Source organism: Arachis stenosperma, chromosome 1 (genome assembly GCF_014773155.1).
Source record: "Arachis stenosperma cultivar V10309 chromosome 1, arast.V10309.gnm1.PFL2, whole genome shotgun sequence".
NCBI lineage: Eukaryota > Viridiplantae > Streptophyta > Magnoliopsida > Fabales > Fabaceae > Arachis > Arachis stenosperma.
In genome coordinates, this window is record NC_080377.1 from 133,248,657 (window position 1) to 133,272,296 (window position 23,640).

Below are 23,640 nucleotides of genomic sequence, written 5' to 3' on the forward strand. Positions count from 1 at the left end.
CCTTACAGTACTCGTACAAGAAAGTTGTTACACCACTTAAACTAAAAATGTGGAGACATTGAAGTTAAAGAAAGAAAAAGTGGAAGAATGAAAAACAAAAATCTGAAAGGAGAGAAAGAATTTCTTTCTAATGAGTTCGGTTATCTCCTTATATAAGAGAAAACAATAATATTTTTATTAGAATTTTTCGCTACAAAACAGTCAACTTTTGCTACCAATACTACTAAATTATTACAATTTGACATACGAGATACAAAAACTATTAAATCAACCTACTAAAGAGAGCTTCTCGTAGTTTGTGAACTACTAGCATCATATCACCTGTATAAAGTCACCTTTTTCCTAAAAAAAATAATTTCTTCTAACTTTTCTCAACTGAGAGGTACCTTTTTATTAAAAAAAAATCAAAATTCATCTCGCCATTGGCGAGAAAACTTTTTATAATTTTTTAATAAATCATCTCGCTATATGCAAGATATATGAATTTTGAATTAAAACTTTTAAAAAAAATCTTCTCGCCGTCATCGAAAAAGTTGGAACCAGACCACCGCACTAAAATACATCACCCTCCAACCTCATCTCTAGGCATAACTCCAAAAATCAATGCATATCAAAATTTTTCGGCCTATTTCTAATGCATAAATTTCATAATTTTTTTAAATGTCACTTTCATCGTTTTGTCCTACCTTTTTCTTTTTCTTTTTTGGTCTTTTGTTGTCTGAATTTTGACCTACGTATCCTACCATTTTTGACAGGACAGGTTAATATGTCCAAATTGCCAAAAACAGGCAATCGGTCGAGGCAGATCGGAGCAAATTGTGGACCAATGGTTTGATCCCCCACTAAGGAAGGTGTCGTGGGAGCATTCAGCATAGTTCAACTTCACTTTGTTAAGAAATTCATGCCATAAAAATAGTTAGAATCTCCAAATATTTACATTACAAAGAACAAAAGATGCTTGTTCAACCCATTTATTAGTTGTTGAGGAATTATTCCAAGTCAGCATCAAAGAACCCAGCATCCTTCATTTCAGAGTAATATGCGTTATCCAAAAGAAAGTCTTCCTCCTGCATCAAGTGCAAATGCAAAATCTGATTTCCGTGCACAGAAGAAAACAAAAACGAAACAGTTAATCATAAAGGGGACTTACCTGGAAAAAATCTGCCAGAAAAGTTGCATAGAGAAATGGAAGATATAGAGAGTGGTAACAAAGCACAGTGAGATCATACAACCTGCAGATGGGAGGGATATCCATCACTCAGTGCAAAAGTTACAGAGATTGACAGGGTACCTATTCTACTAGGAAAATTCAAATGATTATTGTACTCATTCTATCTCGAACATGGAGCCGACTCGACTCACTCTCCTCTATCATTGGATGGAGTGTGAGACCTATATGGCTTGAATCTCACACCCAAAAAGTGGCGAAGGGGAGTGAGAGATAATTATCAGTATCCAAACAAGAATAAGTACAAATAACAAACTTTCTGCTTGCAAAGAAGTTATATAGGATTACCAGTTGCCAAGACTCATGCCAAGTCCTGCTAGCCCGCAAGAAAACAGGGCAATTGCACTGAAGACAAACATTACAACAATATAGTTGTGGAAAGCTGGCCTGGCTGCAGAGGTTACAAAATTTGGAAGTTAGAATATGAATTAATGGATCCATTTAGAACATATACTTGAAAGAATTAGATGTTATACTCACGAGGCAGCTTCTCCCTCCGTTTGGAGAAATGTACAAATAAGATGAAGCCATATGCCATAGCAAGCAATAATTTATGTATTATCCACAAACTCCACTTAACTGTATGAGTGCTTCCAACATTGCGATTGAACAATGGGACCGAAAATCCAAATACATATATTGTCTGGTGTGGAAGTTTTAATCAAATGAAGGCCAGTCAAGAAACCATAAATAAAAGGGTGGCAAAAATCTAAAGCAGTCTATGACAGGAGAAATTTTTTGTGCTTAATATGGAAGAATAAGTAGCAATGAATGGAAACTTCTTAAAACAGTGAAAGAAACATTATATTTTGTTTTACATCATGTTTGATGCTTCAAGACTATCTTTCTTGATTGTGTTCATTGTAGTATTTCCTGTTCCTTCAAATAACGTCTCATTCATGGTCATCAATCTTGCTGGTATTAACAAATAATGATACAAATTAGTACTTCTCTTCTTTGAATAGTGCCAATACAGATGTGTTGGCATTCTGAGGTGGTATATATTATTTGGAAATGCGACATGTGTTAAGATCAAGGATACATTGAAAATCAAAACAATCCAAATTTATAACTGGTGTAGAGGAAAATCACATGCAACTATAAAGGAGGAAACTAATAGGACAAATTACACAAATGGAAGTATGGAACTTATGGCCGGCAGCTAAAAATTTGATTTCCAATATCTATTTTTTGCGCATTTAGATTAGGTCTCCAATGATAAAAATGGCAATGGAGCCTCGTAGGAGTTCAATTTGACATACCAAAAAAATATGCTATGCTATTGGCAAAGGATTTGTAGAAACATATGTTGCAGCAAAAGAACACAGAATGCAGGGCCTATTTAGTATACACCACCAAATCATATTTAGATACACCAAGCATAAACTCTCACTCCTTGGTTTTACAACAATGAAGCATAAACTCATCATTTTCATAGCAAAACTCATTAGCCAGATACTATTTAAAATTCAGGGTTAAAAATACCATGCAACAATCTGAAAATTCAAATTGCTAATAATTTTATTGAAGTGCAAAATTGATGCATGCAGGTATGGGAGATTCTGGCAGCCATCATGTGGAGTCAATACTCCACATTTCTTTTGCAAAGTGGCGCCCAACATTTCTTTTGCACCTTAGAGATTAGGAAAGAGGAAATAATGAAGATGGTATTGAAGATAAATCCCAATAATGAAGATAAAAATATTAAAATGAATTCTTAAACAACAAAAAATTTCGGCAACCCATAAAGTTAAATGTTAAAAGAAATGAAAAAAATACAGTTTTATTTTACACATTAAATAAAAAAGCATAACACATGCATTTAATATGCTTATATGAAAGAAACAACAATCTCACCTTAAGCAGGGCATCCACTAGGACAACAATTCCCGATACAAGGAAAGTTCGTGCTAGAGTTTCCATGCTATTCATGCAGTTGTCCTTGAGTAAGAAAGCCATCAAGCTTATCTCCAAACACAGCATACCAGCTGTTGTAAATAACGACAGGAAATTCCATGCAACCTCCTTTCCAGGAGAGCACTGCCATGCCTGCTTGAGCACAGGGAAACAAAAATATTCAAATTTGAAAGAAACAGAAGTGAGAAGAAGGAACTGTACAAATCCTATTGCCAAAATGGAGCAACAAAAGTGGTTCTAAAAATTTGAGAGAAAGCACATAAAGAAATGAGAAATCAGGAAAGATAATGGTATAGATTCTGCTTGCAGCATGCAAATCACTTTCAGCCATTGGAATCTAAGAGAAAATAGTGTCCATCACAATTTAGATTTTTTAAGGTTACATTGTCACATGGCAAGAACAAACAGGTGTGAGATCCATCTTATCTTTATTAACTCACACAGCGGGAAATTTTCCTTTCAACGATAAAATCAATATACTTGGCAAAGGAAACTACTGAGAGAAATGACCATAAAAAATATGAACAACAATTTAATGGGAAGAGCAATATGTAAATTTAAGTGCAAAAATTCTGCGGGTATAAATTACAAAAATATTAGCAAACAACTAACAAACAGCTGCAAAAGACATACTACCGAAACCCTATTGCGTGACCAGCCAAAGGAATAAGCACATGTTGATCAAAGCATCAATAGACTCGTCATAGAAATTATACACCCAGCCTAAATTTCATACCATTGAGATCCCACTCTTTTAATACTCCATCAACCGTTATCTTCACAAAAAACAGAAATGATATATCCTCCCAACATTTCTAAACAAAGAAAGTATTGGGTGTTTTCTTTCAAGGTATTGAATGCGTTTAATCATCTTTACATAGGAATCAAGGCGATTATTAAGAATGTGTTTATGATGGTATATCATTAGTTCAGTACTCCTAAAGTTACCTCAAACATCTAAAGTTGAGTAATAGCTTGCATAATTTTACTTAATTTCAACTAGAAACTATGAAACCATTGAAACTACTCAAACACAATCAGTCCCTCGCAACTAGTCCATTGCTAAATTAATTGCTTCTTCCTTAGCTTCTAAGCAAAAAACCAACAGTAGCAAAATAAAAAAGTAAATATAAGAGAACAAATTATCCAAATACAACTTCCTCGCTATCTTTTCTTCCATTTCCTATAATCAGCCAATTAATACGCCAAACCAAGTAATTCCGAAACGAAAGAACAAGAGATAGATATAAAATAACAAATAAATTTAAAAAAAAATCAGGAGAAGGAAGTAGGTGATGTACCTGAAAAAACGACCAAGCGAGGTTTAAGAGGGTAACGAACCAAAGGAGGGCATAATAGGAAATCACAACATATGAGCCTCCATTAGCAAGCCTCTTGAGGTTCTTCCTTGCTTGCAGGGCCAGGTACAGAACGAATAGAACCGACAAAACGACAAGGAAGCTGTCGTACCAGAAGAACCTATCGCAGTCGTCCGACCTCAGATCCGCATCAACGGCCAGGATCGAAGATGACGAAGGTGACTCAGACATCGATGAATCGACGATCCGGATCTGCGCCTCTGGGAATCTCCTCCTCCACATAGTGTCAGTGTGAGAGGAAACTAAACCTGGAGTTTCAGAGGGATTTGGAGGAAGGGAAGACGCATTGTTGTTTTCGGTTAGGTTTGATTGATGCGAAGAAAAGTGGCGGCGGCGGCGGCGGGGGCGGCGGAGATCTTGGTGGTGGTGGTGGTGGTGGTGGTGATTTTGACGATGGAGTTGTGTTTTACGTGTTTTTTTAATTTGAGGAAACGGTGACGACTGACGAGACACGATCGTAGGCAGGAAGGAACGAATAAAAAAATTTCTTTTGATTGTTGTAAATTTTTTATACAATTATTTTAAAAAAATTGTTAACAAATATTCCACAAATACTTGTGGAAAATATTAGTGTAATATTTTTATTAAAATATATATTAAATCGTTACTATTATACTTTAATATTTTTCTAACAGAGCAAGATTAAAGGTTCTTAGATTCTTAAATCCTAAGCCTCTTTTATTTTTTTGGTCTACCCAGTGTATCTCACTTAATCTATTGAAATCTCTTTTCTCTTTACTTCTACCCCAAAATATTCTATCTAAAATTCTTTCATTAGTGATTCAAATAACTTTTCATTACTTTCATTCGTATTTAATAGTTTTTTTTATATTGTGTATTTGGAAATTTTTTAAATTAAAATTAATTAATTTGATTTGTAAATCAATTTTTTTATTATTAGAAAATAAATAAAAAGTGATTTGATTTAAAAATGTCATGGTTTTAATTTGTCTTTTACATATTAGTGTAAAGAAAATAGTCTAGAGAGAGGTAGTAATAGATTGTATAATATAATTGGAGAGTAAAGGGAAAAATATATATAATTTTAAACTCAAATTAATTTAATTCTCACTTAATTTACAATACAAATATAAACATTAATTTCTAAATCAATTCAGTTTTTATTTATATGATTTATCCAAACTTAATAATTAATTATTCACAATTTAATTCATTTTAATTTAATTCAATTTTAAAACAATTTGTTTTAAAACACACAAGTATGTATCTTTTTATTTGTAGCAATATGCCAAGGTAACTATTGATCAACAGTTCAATAATGTTATGGCTAATGTGAAAAAGATCAATAAAAATGTGTGGGAGTATTGGTCAAAATTTGATTAAGCAACTTAGTCAAAGTCAAAATTTTTAGAAGGACCAAAAGTGGATAACCTGATAAGCAATAACTGTCAGTCATTTAACTCAACCATTGTGAGTGTGCGAGGAAAGAGTATACTTACAATGCTTGGGAAACTGAAATTTTATATCATGAAAACTATGAATACACACAAAAATGCAGTAATGATATATACTGGCAAACTAACCCCTATACAAGTAAATAGGCTGAAAAAAGAGAAGAGGCAAGCTAATCATTGAAAAACACAGTGGGTGGATGATGATGAGCATAACCAATTTGAAGTAAAAAACTAAAAACATAAGATGAGAGTAAATACAAGGGAGAGGATCTGTTCATGTGAAAAGTGGCAGTTGATTGGAGTTCATTATTTTCATAGAATTGTAGCAATCCAAAAAAGAATGAGAGGTCTGAAGATGATGTTCATCACAAACTCACAATGGAGACTTATATCAGAATTTTTTTTGTACCATATTAATAGTGTGTCAAGTCAGAAATATTGAAAACATCATGAAGGACAACCATGTCTCTCACCTCCATATAAGAGGCCCATTGGTAGACCAACTAAGAAGAAGACCAAGGACAGTACTGAGTAACAATCTGGTAGCCAGTACAATGCCAAATGAAAGTAGTGAAATTACATGTAAAACCTGCAAAAAGGTAAAATATACTTGTTAATTAATTGGATGTTTCATACTTGTCAATTAATTTTCTAGAGATGTTGTTTATAGTCAATTCATAATTACTTTGTTGTTTGTGTATATACTAGGACATGTCTAGAAAAGTCTGACCAACCAGCTGCTGAGGGTTAAGATGTGGATGAGGACCAAGTTAGAGAACAAGAGACAAATTAGGAGGACACCATCACCATCAACAACTATAACAAGAGGAAGACCTATTTTTGTGAGAAGAAATCCTATTCAAATGAGAGAAAGAGAAAGGATGGCAATAAATTTGAGACCACCAACCAGCTCCACACCAAATGCAGCAGTTGCACCACCACTGTCACCTCAATTTAGGATTAAGAATGCTATTGTGAGGTCGCCTAGTGGGTCTGCACCTCCGGTTTTAACTAGATCTGAGAGTTGCAGTCCAAAATAGCGGACTTAGACCAATGATATAAGGCCCAACAGCAAATGCTTAATATTTAAGCCTAAGCTTCAGCTTCATTTAGGCCACCAAGTGTGACAAGAAAAACCATGGCAACGACAACCTAGGTCACTTAGAATAGATTTATGGTATGGTAAATGTGTGAGGAGTGTGTTATGTACCTAGAATTGAGAGTTGTCCAATCCATTAGGGTATCTAGGATTAAGGGTTGTCAAAAAATCTACTAACAAAAAAAAAAAAGAATAGATTTATGGGATTTATGCCAATCTCATCTTTGAGGAGGAAAAAAGTTAGTTCACCTCCAATAAAACCTTTTAACATTGACAAGTAAAATTGATAAGGGATATTATGCAGTTGGGTGATTTTTTGTTTATAATGTGTTTTAGATATGGAGTTTAACTCTTAACATTTGTATTTTGGATGTTTTAAGTTTGTATCCCTTATTGTGTTTTGGATGTTAAGTTTTCATAAGAACATCTATTGTAGTCTTATGTGTGTTGAAATTTTGAACTTTAGCTCTTTAAGGTTTAGTGCGTAGCAGATTATCTGCAACTCCTTATTAATTTTAATTTTTTGTCAATTTACTATAAAATTTGGATATCACATTCTTTACTATTTTGCTTCCAATTTTTACTAAATTTTAAGGCAGCACTTTGATATATTTAGCTTGCCCATAACTCATTCACAAATCTAAAGTCATAGTCATTCATTCATGATAAAATGCACTGCATCTTTATTATATTTCTTTTGAACAATGCAAAAGCTCTAAATTATGCCATTCCTAAACCCCTCATATAAAAATCTACCTACTTGGTCAAATAAAAAAGATTTACAGCCACATTTAATCCAACCATAGTATAAATGAACCCCAAAAGTACCAAGACCCTCCTAAAGTGCTCATTAATTTCATTCAGCAGAGGCAGCACCATTATCATTATTTCAATCTCCATAGCATCTCCACACTTGTTTTAGATTTTGCTTTTCTTCTTTAAATCTGCGTTGCCTACCATTTTGTTGTTTCCCGAAGATCCTTCCTCCACAGAATACTCTTGAATCTCATCCAACCACTAAAAATACCGCACTGCATTTCTTTGTTCTACCAAAATGCATTCACAGATGAGAGAAAGAACACAAGAATAGATTTATTAGAGAAAATGTATTCCACAACTTACTTTTTACATAGGGCATCGCAGAAATTATTTTTCAGGATTGCTAGTAGTTTTTTATTTCAACGAGACGACAAAAGCATATTTCGTTGTAGGTTTTCGTTGCATGCTTTGATTTTCCCTCCCTTTCGAAAGCATCCATCGATGGGTAACTTCTCCCCTACAGTAAATTTGTACGAGCTCGAACCAAATTCATCTTCTTTTTTATCAGTTTGGGACAACTCATATTGCAAATTAACAATTTAAGGTTCAAGACAAAAGAATTAGAAAATTTTCCAGCTTGTATCACTGTTAAATTAATTATAAAATTCAATTTCAGTAATTAGCTAAAAAAAATTGTCATATCTACATACGATGGCTACTTCAATATCATTCTCATCGAAGATATACACCAACAAAAATCAGAGATATGCTTATTAATTTTTAAAATCTTTTAAAAATCATTTTATCGATAATATTATTCAGATATTATTTTATTAACATTACAATCTTTCAAGCACCGAATTGATATTTATCACAAACATAAACAGTCTAAACAATATTTAAGCATTAATATTGGTGTTATCCGTAGCTTGTGATCGATTAGTTACAGGGATCATTGCTTCCAAATTGTTATTTTATAAAAAGAAAAAAAATACTTAATATTTTCTTCACATACACCCCAAAATTCCACCACCTTATACGGAAGGAGTTGCATCTGAACTTGACTACTTAGCACACCCTCATTCTTAAATATATTTCAAGTTATATAAGTAAATTAATTGACTTCATTAACTAGTGCAAGTGTGGAATGAAACCGACTTAATAGGTAAGGGAGAATAACAAGATATCCCTGCTGTAAACTTTTTTACACATTTTTGGTCTTGAATCTTTACATGCAACCAGTAATCAGAGCCCAAGTGTAAACTCTGACCACAACAAATGCAAAGGCTGGATCCCAAGCCAAATCATAGTCCGGATAACTGGAGTTTTCTATAACAAGTGTTGAATATGGACATATTTATAGTTTAAATTGAGGTATTAAAGAACAATGTTAAGAAGTCAACAATATTTGTAATTGATAGCTATTAACTAACCATTAATGATGATTTGATGGTGTGAGATCGGTATAAAAATCTATCCAATGAATCACCTTTTTCTGCTAATTACATGCTGACCAAAATGCAATAAAATTACTGGTCTCCTAAACTTTTCCTATATATATATATATCCCAAATTGTTTTCGTCCAGCAGAGTCTAAGCTAATATAATAGTTTCCTACTCTTGTTGAGCTTAAAGTCACACTTGGTCTTGATCCTTCAACAGAAGATTTCAAATAACTAACAAAAGTAAGAATCTAACACATCATAAACACGCTGACCACGACCAAAAAAAAAAAAAAAATCACACGTCATACACACAGTAGATTCTTTAACTCTCAACAAAAGGAAGATGTTAAAAGGTTAAGTAGAATTATAGCCAACAACCGTTATTACAAAAGGAATTGAATATTCCTTATTCCATTCAGACAAAGACAAGTATTTAACAAAAACAAAGGAATTTCGAAGTCTTATACAACCTTAAACTTGTAGTTGTCCAAAAAAGTGACCTATATAGTATATACTCTCTACAATATTGTCATACACTTTTCACTCTTCCATTTCATCCTCATCATCAACCTCCTCAATCTTCATCTTCTTCACGGTCTGAGCAGCAGCATCAGAAGCTGGTCTATTGGGTATCTGAATTAGAATATCTGACCTCTGGCCAGTTGTGGGGTTAACAACGCCTCCATTCTTCTCCACACGGTAGGCTAAGTCGTTGCCGTTGGTACCAGCATCTATATAAACTGTTGAGTTCTCATCAATTTCTTCCCTCACAAGCATTCTTGACAACTCTGTCACCACCTTCCTCTCAAGCCACCTCCTTATTGGTCTTGCACCATACACCTACAGGTAACCAAAAAGCCATTCAGTACTACTAAATCAATATGAGAAATATCAATTTACAAATCAATATATGTTGAAATTGATGCTCACCGGATCATAGCTCTCGGCAAGTATGTAGTCGAGTGCTGCATCTGTAACTGCCAAGGCTATTCCCCTCTCAGCAAGACGAAGAGCAACATCCTTCATTTGAAGCCTTGCAACCTTCCTCAGTTGATCATGTGAGAGTGGATCGAACACCACAATCTCATCAAGTCTGTTCAACAATTCTGGCCTGAAGTGCTTCCTTACCTATGAGTTTCAAAAAGAAGATATAGAATCAGTATCATAAGTGCAAGTAGAACATAAACATTTGTAAGATGTGTATTTAGGAGTGATAGGGTACCTCCTGCATTACTCTATCACGAGCAACTTGCATGGTACATTTTCCTGAAAGCCCACTTAGGAGATGTTCTGCACCGAGGTTTGAAGTCATGATGATGACGGTGTTTCTGAAGTCCACGGTGCGGCCCTGGCCGTCAGTTAACCTTCCATCATCTAGAACCTGAAGGAGAGTGTTGAACACAGATGTATGTGCCTTCTCAACCTCATCAAAGAGTACAACGCTATATGGTCGTCGCCGCACAGCTTCGGTCAACTGACCTCCTTCCTCATGTCCAACATACCTGAAAAACCAGAGTGAGTTTCGAATTCTTATTACTAAAAGGAGGCATGGCAATCAACATGAATTCAGCAATGCACTTACCCTGGTGGTGCACCAATCAACCGCGAAACTGAGTGCTGCTCCATGTACTCAGACATGTCGATTCGGACCAGCTGATTCTCATCATCAAAGAGCTGTTCAGCAAGAGCCTTTGCAAGCTCCGTTTTACCTACACCTGTTGGACCCAAGAACAGGAATGAGCCAGTTGGTTGTTGAGGTCTCCCAAGTCCAGCTCTTGATCTCAATACAGCCTCAGCAACCGCATTAACTGCTTGATCTTGTCCCACAACTCTAGTGTGCAGCCTCTCAGCAAGGCCAATCAGCCTCTCTTTCTCATTCTGGCCGAGCCTCGTCACTGGTATGCCAGTCCAGCGGCTCACAACCTCAGCTATCTGGTCTGGTCCAACAGTTTCCGTTAACATTATGTTCTCCTCAGTGTTCCCTTCAAGCTGTTGAATCGCAGTTTCCACTTCTTGAATTGCGCCATATCGAAGGTCTGCAGCTCGTGCTAGGTCATATCTTCTCTCAGCCTCTTGGAGAGCATAAAGGAGCTCCTCACGCTTCTGCTTGAGCCTTCTAATCTCATCCACCCTCTCCTTCTCTTTTCTGTACTTCATCATCAAAGGTTGGAGCTTGTCTCTTAAGTCATCAAGTTCTTTTCTCACCTGAACATAGCACATATATCAGAAGTTTAGAACCATCAGGAATACAAATATGAAACGATTAACTCAACAATGCAGCAAAACCAATACTCACTTCAACAAGACGAGCTTTGCTAGCTTTGTCCTTCTCTTTCTCAAGGGCATGAAGTTCAACTTCGAGCTGCATTCTCTTCCTTTCAAGGTTATCAATTTCCTCAGGTTGGCTATCAAGTTGAACTCTCACATTTGCGCAAGCCTCGTCAACCAAATCAATAGCCTTATCAGGAAGATGACGCCCTAAACAAGCATAGACATTGTAAGCATATAGCACCGAAAAAAACATAATCCAAATCAGAAACAATTCAAAACTGAAATAACAATAATAAGCATACCCGTGATGTATCTACTAGACAATTGAGCTGCCACAACCAGCGCACGATCCTGAATCCTAACACCATGATGACCTTCGTATCGCTCTTTTAGGCCACGAAGAATGCTAATAGTGTCTGGCACGCTGGGTTCAGCCACATAGACTTGCTGGAATCTTCTTTCGAATGCTGCATCCTTCTCCACATACTTCCTGTACTCCTCAAGAGTGGTGGCACCAATGCACCTTAGCTGGCCACGAGCAAGCATTGGTTTGAAGAGGTTTGCAGCATCCATTGACCCTTCAGTTCTACCAGCCCCAAGAACAAGATGAATCTCATCAATGAAGAGAATAACCTTCCCCTGAGCCTCCTCCACTTCTTTCAAAACAGCCTTCAATCTCTCCTCAAATTCTCCCCTATACTTTGCACCGGCAACCAACGCCCCCATATCCAATGCAATAAGCCTGACATCAGCAAGATTGCTAGGAACATCACCCCTCACTATCCTCTGAGCCAATCCTTCCACCACAGCAGTTTTCCCAACTCCAGGCTCACCAATGAGAACCGGGTTGTTCTTCGTCCTCCGGGATAAAATCCTCACAACCCTTCTTATCTCCTCGTCACGGCCAATGACAGGATCAAGCTTCCCAGCTTGCTCAACAAGATCCCTACCATAAGTTTTCAGTGCCTGAAATGTTGTGTCCCCTGAGGCACTCTCAACTTTCCTCCCTTCCTTCCCTCTAAGCTTCTCCACTTCAGATTTAATCCTAGCAGTGGCAACGCCAGCTTCTTTCAACAAATCCCCAATTTGGGAATCTTCAAGAATCCCAAGTATCAAGTGATCAACTGCCAAATGAGTATCACCCCTTGATTTCTGAAGTGCCTGTGCCCTCCTTATTGCTTTGATGAGGCTGGTGCTTCCAGGAATCTCATCAGGAGGTGGTGACTGGCACGGTAGCTTCTTCAATGCCTGGTTGAATACCCTCTCGGCAGCGTGCGCCGATTCTTCGCCACCGGCACTAGAAATTGCTTGGAAGAAGATTCCAGTGGGATCGGAGATCAGTGCTGCGGCAATGTGGAGGGGAGTGAATTGTGCATGGCCAGCATTCATTGCCAGCTCATGGGCGCTGGCAAGAGCCTCATTAGTCTTGTGTGTGAACTTCTCAGGATTCATCTATAACAACCTGCACAATAAACATTGCAGGGGAATTGAGAAAAGCTATCTCTTTAATTATTGATTACAATTACATACTCGGAATGCAAATTACAATGTTTCAAAGGCATTTCGCTTCGCTTACTCTTTCAATTATACGATGAAATAAAAAATAAAATTAAAAAACTACGTTATACAGCATAATTCTAAATAAAGAACTAACGAAATTTCAGTCCAGAATAAAACAAACTGCAAAACAGAGCAACCTTGAAACAGAAACAGAAGAAGAAGGAAAATCCGAAAATGACAAGCCATACATACCTTAAGCGGCGAAGATGAGGAAAGAGTATTAAGAATTAGAGAGCGCGAACGTACCTTGATCGGAAATTCGGAACGCAGGTGTTTTTGTGTTTGTGTTTGAGCTAAGAAGATATTCACAGTCGCGTTTGCGTATACAGTGTCTGGTTATGTTTGGAATTAGAAAAGAGAAAAACGAAGGATGGTTTTGGGAAGCGTTTAGCTTAGAACTTGGTTTCTGTTTTCGAACAAAGTGAATCGGTGAGAGGAGGGAAGAGAAATGAGTATTTGTTGAGGCGAGAAGATGAATCGGAACGGTTCTGGACGTTTCCTAATGAAAGCGGGAGAAAGTACTAGACCCTTCCACTCAATTCTATTCGCTTCTCTTCTATTTTTCCGCTCTTCTTTTCCCACAATTCCATCAAATTCGTTATTTTTTTTTTTTTTCCTTTTTGGTAAGTAATTCGTTATTCATTTACTCAATTATTATTGGTGCCCCAAAATCGGTTTTCTTCCTTGGGATTTCGTTAATTCGCTCGGTTTTTTTTTTTTTTGTTAACAGTCAAATTTGTAATCACTCATTTTTTAAATTAATCTTCAAATAATTTTTTTAGTTATATTAGTCTTTAAAAAATAAAACGTAAGTCAAATTAATCCTTCTGTTAGTTAAATCATGACGTATCTCGTTAAATGTCACATGACATAATAATATAGTGGGTCAATGTCATGTGTCACCAGATAATTGGTTGACATGTCAGTCACTGACACCTAACATGTCACGTATCACTTGACATGTAAAAGAGTTATTTATAATTAAAATAGTTCTTAAAAATCCAAACGTAAGTCATTTTTATCTCTAAAATTTTAAAAATTAATCAAATTAATCCTTATATAATTTTTTAACTTTTTCATAATATTAAATTTAAAATATTTTTTATAGTACTAATTTTAATATTATTTTTAGACCTTAATAAACAAAATTATTTTTATATAAAATAATAAAAATAATTAAATTAGTATAAAATTATTTTGTCATTTATATTTTAAAATTTTATTTTTTAAAATTGTAATTTTTTATAGTAAATTTTTTTATTTAAACGAATTTATCAAATTATTGTTGATTATATATTAAAAAATTTAATATTTTAAATTTCACTAAATAATATAGTAGTTGTTTTAAAATTTAAATCTTTTAAATTTTTAAAATTATAATTTTTATTATTGTTTAATTTATATGATAGAACTCAATAATTAAAAAATTGATTTGTCAAATCACTTGTTGAATCTTAATATTTTAATATAAAATATTTATATAGTAGAATTCAAATTATTGTTGAATCTTAATAACTAGTATATAACTAGTATATACTAAAAGTTTTAATATTTTGGATTTCACTAAATAAATATAGTAGTTATTTTAAATATTTTAATCTTGCCCAGTACTCTCACGTATGCAGAAGGTGCATGCGTACGTGACACTATTAAACGTTGAATTCGCACGTACACGGAAGTGTCTTGCGTACATGAGACAATGCTTCTGTCCGGGTACTTTTGTACGCGATTGTGGTCTGTGTACGCGACTCTGCCAAATTTTGAACTCATGCGTACGCGGAAGGCATGCATACGCATGACCATCCTGTGTTTGCTGAAAATGAACTTTTAAGTTCTCAACCATTCTTCTAGTATTCTAAACTTTTGTAAACCCTGTTATGAGTCTAGAGCCAGTGTAATAGAGGATAGAGAAATTAGGAATGAGATCTAATGAGGCGAGACAATGAATTGGAGAAGGATAGATTAAATGTAATGAGAGATATGATGAGGATGATTATGATAATGCTAAAAGATGATGATTGATTTTGATTGTGGATGATTAGTATGATTAAGATAATGAGAGATAACAATGATTGAGTTTGAGTATTATTTTGAATGAAGTGAAATGATATTGAGGGTGAATTTGATAAAGAAATTGACTATGATTGAGACATACCTGCCTGGGTAGATGCAGTGGCGTTGTTCCACTTGCTCTGGGTTAGGGTTTGAGCTCCCGGAATATATGCAAGGGTGTGGTTCGCCCCACTTGCTCCCGATTGAGAATGATACCTCTGGGGTAGATGCAGGGATTGTGGTTTTGTTCCGCTTGCTCATAGTTGATGTTTGAGATCCTGGGATAGACGCATGAATTGTGGTTTTATCCCGCTTGCTCCCAATTGATGTTTGAGCTTTTGTGGTAGACGCAAGGATTGTAGTTTTATCTCGCTTGCTCCCAGTTGGAATGTTGACCATCCAACACAAGATTTAGCCGAACACTTAGACCTTCCCGGATGTTCTCCCATGATATTGATATATGATTATGAGCTCAGGGATGCGCGCACGCAGGGACTGTCCAAGGTTCGCTATCGAACATGTTAGGCTTGGCTGTATAACCGACAAATGATATCATCGGTGTCACTTGACGCTGAGGGTTGTTCTATTTTGAGTTTGGAGAGTTGTGAAGACAATGATAAAGGTGAATTAGACTAGAATCCCTCATGATAGTTGCCTAATTACGGCTTAGTGAGAATCTAGGATGGAAAGACTGATGTAAGGGAGATTAAGATTGCTTAGAGAGTTCTTGTTACCTTATATTGTATTTTGTTTGGCATTTTTACCGTATTGGAAACCCACGGGTCAGGGGTTCTCATTCCGTATATATTCCTTGTTTTTCATATGCAAGTCCTCGTGCTCTGTAATGAGCTGGAGTTTGTCTGGAAGACGGCAATGTTTATTTTGAATTCTGTTTTGTATTTTGTTTAGAATCTCTCCCCCTTATTTTCGAAGACTTTAATAATGTATATGTATATATTTTCTTCTGAAACCTTACCTATAGAGGCTTTGATGTATTTTGGGAGAGATAAGATCTATTATCAACTGTTTTATTAAGCTGTAATCCTAGCCGACCTAAACTTCGCAGGTCGTGACTAATGGCTATCATACATATGTTTATGTATATATTATGTCTTTACCATATTCTTCCTTTGAGTTTCCATTTTACCTCGCTCTTCTGAACGCGCTATTCTTCCATACATGTGTGTTTGCGGTCATGATTTCCTTTTATTCATCTTCAGGCTTCTCGTTTAAAATTTTTTTTCTAACTATATATGTATTCTAACTCCACCTTGAGTTGTACCACCTTATTATCATTGACTTACTCGAGTATAAGGATTTGAATGTTAGGGTGTTACACGTCTTCCACACACCATCATTGAGGAAGAGATCATGAATCTTATTTATGTAATACCTCGTTACCCTAAGCCTTACCTCTAGCTGTAAAGAAAAGGATAACAAAGTGCCACGATAGTTCTAAAACTTATAATATATAATATATATCCAATAATTCATATAACTAGAAGCCCGATAAAGGAATAAAGCTCAAAATCGCATAAAGCAGAATTACAAAACGCGAAGTGTTCACACACGATGACTAAACGCATAGGTATGGACAGAACAAGACATAATATATATAAAACCTTGTAGATAGCTTCAGGATACACAAGGTAATAATTAAAGTAAACAATATATGTAGTCTATGGTGGCCACAAGTTTTGGTGCCTATGGTGGCTATGGACTTCAACAAAATGATATTTTCAACCAAATAAAATGAAAAATTGAAGCACGTTTTAGTTTTATTAATAAATAATGACATGTTTATGAGTGTAAATAAAAGAAAAAAATTAGACCATTTATCATATTTTTTGACAAAAAAATGATCTATCGTTTTTTCTCGTCGTCGGAAATGAAATCGCTACCAATGCCCAAAATTTAAAAAATGATAGTGTTCATACCCTGGGTCGAGCTGTCCGACCCAAGATGTTCTACAGACAAAGCGACCGACCTCTTCAGGCTAGGACAACCCGGCCTCTTCTTAAAAGGCTCGGCCAAGTTACAGGAAAGCCCAATAAAAGGGCCCAAGCAGAGGAACACGACCCGAATCCAAGGGCAGCCCAAGCCTATAGAGATAAAGGCGGTTCTCTTAAAGATAAGATGACCTCGCTCGAAGATAAAGATAAGATAAGATAACTAACTTATCTTATCTAAGAAGGTCACTCTACGCCATTATAAATACACTGGAGCATCAAGCTATAACTCATACTCTGATTCTACTCAATACCTGCTTAATACCCTTGCTAACTTAAGCATCGGAGTCTCTTGCAGGTACCCCCCACCCTCCGGGGACGAAGGATCAGCATTATCACCAAGTCTCACACGTCAGACACCACAACTCCAAACACCCCCGTAAGATCGGACTCAGCAGCTCCGATCAATATAAAAGATCTCGTCCGAGATCGACCTCTAGTTTCAGGTAACCCTCGGAATAGATAGTATCTAAAAATACTTACATTGCATTAATTTTTTTCTGACGTTAATCAATAATTATTTATATCTTTTATTTTTAATTAAAATAATCATTTTATTCTCTAATAAAAATTTTGAAGTCTAAAGTTACTGTTATTAATTAAATTTTAATATTAGTAAAGTGAAATTTAAAATTATTAATTATAAAAAAGAAAAGTATAAGTAAATAATGAAAATATTAATGCAATGTAAGTATTTTTAGATACTATCATTTTTTAAATTTTGGGCATTGGTAGCGACTTCATTTCCGACTATGAGAGAAAATGATAGATCATTTTTTTTTTCAAGAAATATGATAAATGGTCTAATTTTTTTCTTTTATTTACACTCATAAACATGTCATTATTTATTAATAAAACTGAAATGTACTTCAATTTTTTATTTTATTTGGTTGAAAATATTATTTTGGGAAGTTCATAGGCACCATAGACACCAAAACTTGTGGCCACCATAGACTACACCTATATATATATATATATAAGTATGATATACAAAAAGAGGACTAGTCACAGCCTGCGGAGTTTAGGACGGCTAGTCAAATTGAATACAACATAGTTTTGAAGTTTAAAACAACAACAACCTATCTCTCAAAGTTTTCAGGAATAAAGCCTCTATGAAAACAAAGTTAAATATACAAAAGGTGAGAGAATACTGCAACAAAAGTAATGTAGAATAAAATCTAAGAAAGATCATTCTCCACTTTGTCACCATGTTTGCAAACTCACCATGGTGGGTTGCGACCTGCATCTGAAAAACAACAATATATGGTATGAGAATCAGAGGTTTTCAGTATGATAACAGTAACCAATATATAAGATGTAAGGTCCCAGGATGCCAAAGGCAATCCTAGAACTTCACATCAAACAGAGATTCAAGCTTAACGAGATAATTAAATTAAGCCATAAACCATAAATAGGGTTATCTAAACATAGGAGATTTCTAACTAATACCAGTCACACCGCTGTATCCCATAACCTTCACCATCCTAACCTCCGTGCAAACCCATCGCCACCACCTTCCGATCCTCCTAAATGCCAGACAATCACAAGTATATGCAAACAAGTAATACACAGGTAATATTCAAGTATAGCAAGTAATTCAAGGAGTAAGTAGGCATATTATACATTTAGGCAAACTGCAAGTAATCAAAGCAAACAAGCACATAAGAGATGCATATTATGAATGCATGTCCTATTGGCTATGATATCACATGTCGGTTATAGTGCCAAACCCGACACAAAATCCGGTCGGCAACTCCCGGATTAGTCTATCTGTTGTGAATACTCAAGAGGAATAATTCCAATGGATGAGTGCCCTACCACCTTCTCCTTTCAGAGGGAAACATTCCGAGGGAGAGTGTCCTACCACCTTCCTCTGGATGCCGCATGATTCCATGGGTTACTACCCTACCACCTTGCAACCAGAGAGAAATGTGAGTAGAAAGCCCAGCTTCAAACCTCACATCTCAATGTAGGCGGGAGACTGCCACAGACCCTACGCCGGTACCGCTACCTCAACAAGTGGGAGACTGCTACAGCCCTTGCCCGAGGTGTATAGCGACTTACCAAAACAATGCATGTCACGTGAGCGGGAGACTACCACAGTCCCTACGACGGAGAACAATGCATGTCACAATCACATAGTCCATCCTAAAGGCCACTACTTATAGCACACTTCCGTTCATACTCATTCCATTAACCATAATCATTCAATTTCAAGTTCCAATCTCATCATCTATCACCAATATCTCAAGTTCATCATCAATCTGGCTCCCCATTAGTTCACAAGACAAATTCATCCAACTGGCATACCAAGCCTAAGTTATCGTCTTCTAACCTCATACATAAATTATAAATTTAGCTCACTAACCCATCTCTATTAGTCTTAAGGTATAATTACTAGTACATATGCCCCTCTGTGCATACGCACACAACAAGTTTTGGACCATACCGCGTACGCATGAATAGGCTGTGTATGCAAGAATGGCTGGTAGAGGCACACGTTCGCGTATGGGGGTGCCCGCGTACGCATGCTGACAAACCCCAATTTGACGGTTTGTTTTGTGTTGAATTTAGAATATTTTGATAACCTTTTGTCACATTTAGCCTATGAATTAGCATGGTTTTGTTATCTCTCCCGTATTTGTGCTTAAGTGTAAAAACATGCTTTTTAAGCCTTATTTTGATGAATTCTAGTTTCTCTTTGATTCCATAAGATGCCTTGATGTGTTTGCTAGTAATCTCAGGTTGAAATAGGCTAGGCATGGATCAAAGGAAGCAAGGAAGGAAGCATACAAGTGGAGAGAAGCATAAAAGGTCAAAGAAGCAAAGTCAGCCATGCACGCGCACGCGCACAAGGCGCTCGCGCGCACATTGCGATACAGGCCAGGGACGCGCACGCGTACCGTGCGCGCACGCGCCGATGATGGCACATGACCTCACTAATGCAACACGTGCCTGGCGATTTGAGAGGGTTTCTGAACCCATGTTTGGCGCCAAATTGCTAAGGGAAAGGAATAAAAGGATGAAGGATTAAGGGGAAATCATCACTTTTTGACCAATAACCACTTTTTAGTCATTAGTTTTGTAAAAGGAGTAGTTAGAGTTTTAGAGAGAGAAGCTCTCACTTCTCTCTAGAATTAGGATTAGGATTAGGTTTAGTTCTTAGATCTAGATTTAGATTCATGTTCTTCTACTTCTACATCTCAATTCCTTGTAGTTACATTGATTCTTCTTCCATTCTTTTATTGCAATTCCCTTTATGTTGTTCTTATATTTTGTTGTAGATCTAGTATTGTTCCTTCTACTTTCTTCCAATTCAATAAAAAGTAATTCATAACAAATGTGTTTCCTTTGATTGTTGTTGTTAATTCCTTTCAATAAATGTTGTTAGATTCTATTCTTGTTGTCAATTTGCTTTGCTTTTCTTTTGTGCCTTCCAAGTGCTTGATGAAATGCTTGGTTGGATTTTAATGTAGGTTTGTTTCTCTTGGCCTAGGTAGAGTCATTAGTGACTCTTGAGTTATCTAATTCCTTTGTTGGTTGATAATTAGAAGTTGCTAATTAATTTGAATGCCTCTAAAACTAGTCTTTCCTTTAGGAGTTGATTAGGACTTGAGGAATCAATTTGATTCATCCACTTGACTTTCCTCCATGGTTAGAGGTTAACTAAGTGGGAGCAATACACAATTCTCATTACAATTGAGAAGGATAACTCGGATAGGAATTCTAGTTCTCATATCTTGCCAAGAGCTTTTATAGTTGTTAGTTTACTTTCTTGCCATTTATCTTTCATGCTTCATATCAAAACCCCAAAATAACTCAAACCAATAACAAGACACTTTATTGTAATTCCTAGGGAGAACGACCCGAGGTTTGAATACTTCGGTTTATAAATTTAGGGGTTTGTTTTAGTGACAAACAACTTTTTGTATGAAAGGATTATTGCTTGGTTTAGAAACTATACTTCGACGAGATTTTATTTGAGAATTTCTAAACCGTCAAAAATCCAATCATCAAAATGGCGCCGTTGCCGGGGATTTGCAATGGTGTTATGTTATTGGTTATTGTACATATGTGAATAGTGTAAATAGTTTGTCTTTTGCTTGTTTACTAGATTTTGTTAGTTTTATTTTGTTTTTCCATAATGAATTCTCATTTTGGCTATGAGTTTGGTTCTAATTGTGTTGTAGGAAATGTGAACTTTAATAGCAACATGTACCATGGATGGAACCATCAAAGATGGGAGGAGCCTCAAGGAATTGATCACTCCTATTGGCAACAACCTCCGGATACCTATAGGTATAATTTCCATCCTAATGCATGTCAATTTAACGGCTATGATGACTCTTTTTGTGACACTCAACAATCACCATCATATGCCTATGAATCTCATCCTCAACATGAACCTCAACCATTCTCACAAGCCTTTCCATACCAAACACCTTCCTATGATCCATATCCATCATATGACCAATCATCCATACCATATTTTTATGACCATTATGAGCAAGAACCTTTAGACCCACCACAACCCTATCAAGATTACTACCATGAACCACCTCAACACTCACCATCTCCATACCCTTACCAAGAAGAACCACCTTCCTACTATGAACCCTCTCTCCAAAATAATGAACCTTCCTATTCACCCCAAGCCCCAATAGACGATCCTCTCACTTTGTTACTCCAAGGACAAGAAGCCATGAAGCGGGATACACTTGAGTTTGTGACCAATTTGACCAAGGTGGTGCATACTTTAACCCACCAATGTTTGAAGACTCAAGGTACTTCCGTGACCACATGTGAAAAGTCAAAAGAAGAGCAAAGCATGAAGGAGAAATTGGAAAATTCGGTGGAAAAGAAGGGAGAATCAAGTTTTGTGTTGGAACAATTGGAGGAGCCTATGATCATTGAAGAAAAGGAAGAGGTGGTTGAAGATTTAGGAGATGTTGAAAGTCCATGGGAATGTAGCATCATGGAGAACCCTTCCAAGAAGCTTGATATCGATGTTGAGGAGGGTGCGCAACCTCCAAGGCATATCATCGTTGGAGACTTGGAAGAGGCTTATCAAGAGATGGATTCAATCATGGACGAATTTCTCTCTACAATGGAATCCTCTCCCATTGGACATGAAGTTGAAATTATAAAAGAATGTGCACAACCTCCCGTACCCTTGGTAAGCAATGAAAAAGAGAGTGAATTGGAGGAGAGCTACCAAGAGGAAAAAGTTGGCATGGTGTATATCGAAATTGAAGAATATGAAGAGGTTAATCAAGAGATGGATTCATTCATCAATGAATTCCTATCCAAAATTGAATCACCTTCCATTGGGCAAGATGAAGTTCTTGAAGACAACACCAAGCCAAGTGAAAAAGGGGAAAAGGTTGAAATTGAAGAAGCTTGTGAAGAGGTGGAAACAACTAAAGAAGAGCACAAGGAAGTAGACCTTGCATTGTCTAAGTGTGGGGAGGTCTCCCTTCCCAAGTCACCATCCAACACAACATTCAAGTGGGTAAAACTCTTATCCCTAAGCCTTACTTTCTCACTTGAATATGGTTTAATTGAAAATGATGGTCAACTTAGAGCTCTTTGTGGAGTCAAAAGTATAAGAGAGTTGTGTAGTGGTTGGAAACATCATTCTAAGCTCATGACGGTTGTAAGCCCAAAATTCAAGAGCAATGGTTGGTGTGGAACCAAATTGCATGGGTCCAGGAAGTTGTTTGGAAGCTTCTTTGAGAATTCCAAGGCCATACCACCCGGATGGAATAATGACGATCAATTTAAGGACGGGTGTCAAAACAAAGTGTGGGATCTCGGATCGCACAATGAAAATCAAGTTTGGGAGCTCATGGTTTGTGGAGAACTCCATCAAAGCTTGAAGATATTGAAATTGAAGAATGGAGCTTATTGGAGATTCAAGCATTGGTGGAAGTTCCAAGATAAGTACAAGCACAAGCCCCCTTGAGAGGAGCTCCCCATAAGTCCAACTTAAGGACAATAAACAAAAGTGCTAGGTGGGAGACACCCCACCATGGTAAAATCCTTTCATTTTCTCTTTTGTACATATTGGTAGAACTAGTTTAATTTCATGATTAGATTAGTTGGTTGAGTTTAATTAGTATTTTAACATGTTAAATAAGGTTTTAGGGCGTTTTGGTAGCTGTTTGGAGGATTGAAAGGCTTGGATTGGTGTAAGAACTTAGGAAAATATTTTTTGAAAAACAGAACACCATCCACGCGTGCGCGCACCTAACGCGTACGCGCACCTGAGCATTTTTCGACCACCCACGCGGACGCGCACTGTACGCGTACGCGTGGATGCAAAATTTCACCTCCAGCCAAAAACCCGAGAGTTAGGCCTGCGCTGTGCAAACATTGGGCCTAAGGCACAAGTCTATGCACGCGTGCGCGCACCTGGCGCGTACGCGCACATGATCTTAAATTGGCAATGCACGCGCACGCACACTGTGCGCGCGCGCGTCGATTGCACAATCTGCATCTCCGGT

General features: G+C 36.5%; 2 protein-coding genes across 2 annotated transcripts; both read right to left on the bottom strand.

Moving 5' to 3' along the window:
- Window positions 1-309: 309 nt before the first annotated feature.
- LOC130960388 (protein CANDIDATE G-PROTEIN COUPLED RECEPTOR 2-like) lies at window positions 310-5,028 on the bottom strand. The gene is made up of 6 exons (XM_057885772.1): window positions 4,447-5,028; window positions 3,086-3,277; window positions 1,709-1,871; window positions 1,517-1,619; window positions 1,151-1,232; window positions 310-1,067 (listed from the first exon to the last, which is right to left on the bottom strand). The coding sequence occupies exons 1-6, from the start codon at window positions 4,744-4,746 to the stop codon at window positions 990-992; spliced, it is 918 nt and encodes a 305-aa protein (XP_057741755.1). The 5' UTR covers window positions 4,747-5,028; the 3' UTR covers window positions 310-989.
- A 4,558-nt stretch (window positions 5,029-9,586) lies between these two features.
- On the bottom strand, window positions 9,587-13,603 carry LOC130936643 (chaperone protein ClpB1). The gene is made up of 7 exons (XM_057866746.1): window positions 13,320-13,603; window positions 11,816-12,975; window positions 11,539-11,720; window positions 10,825-11,447; window positions 10,465-10,744; window positions 10,173-10,370; window positions 9,587-10,082 (listed from the first exon to the last, which is right to left on the bottom strand). The coding sequence occupies exons 2-7, from the start codon at window positions 12,963-12,965 to the stop codon at window positions 9,783-9,785; spliced, it is 2,733 nt and encodes a 910-aa protein (XP_057722729.1). The 5' UTR covers window positions 12,966-12,975; window positions 13,320-13,603; the 3' UTR covers window positions 9,587-9,782.
- Window positions 13,604-23,640: the final 10,037 nt, after the last annotated feature.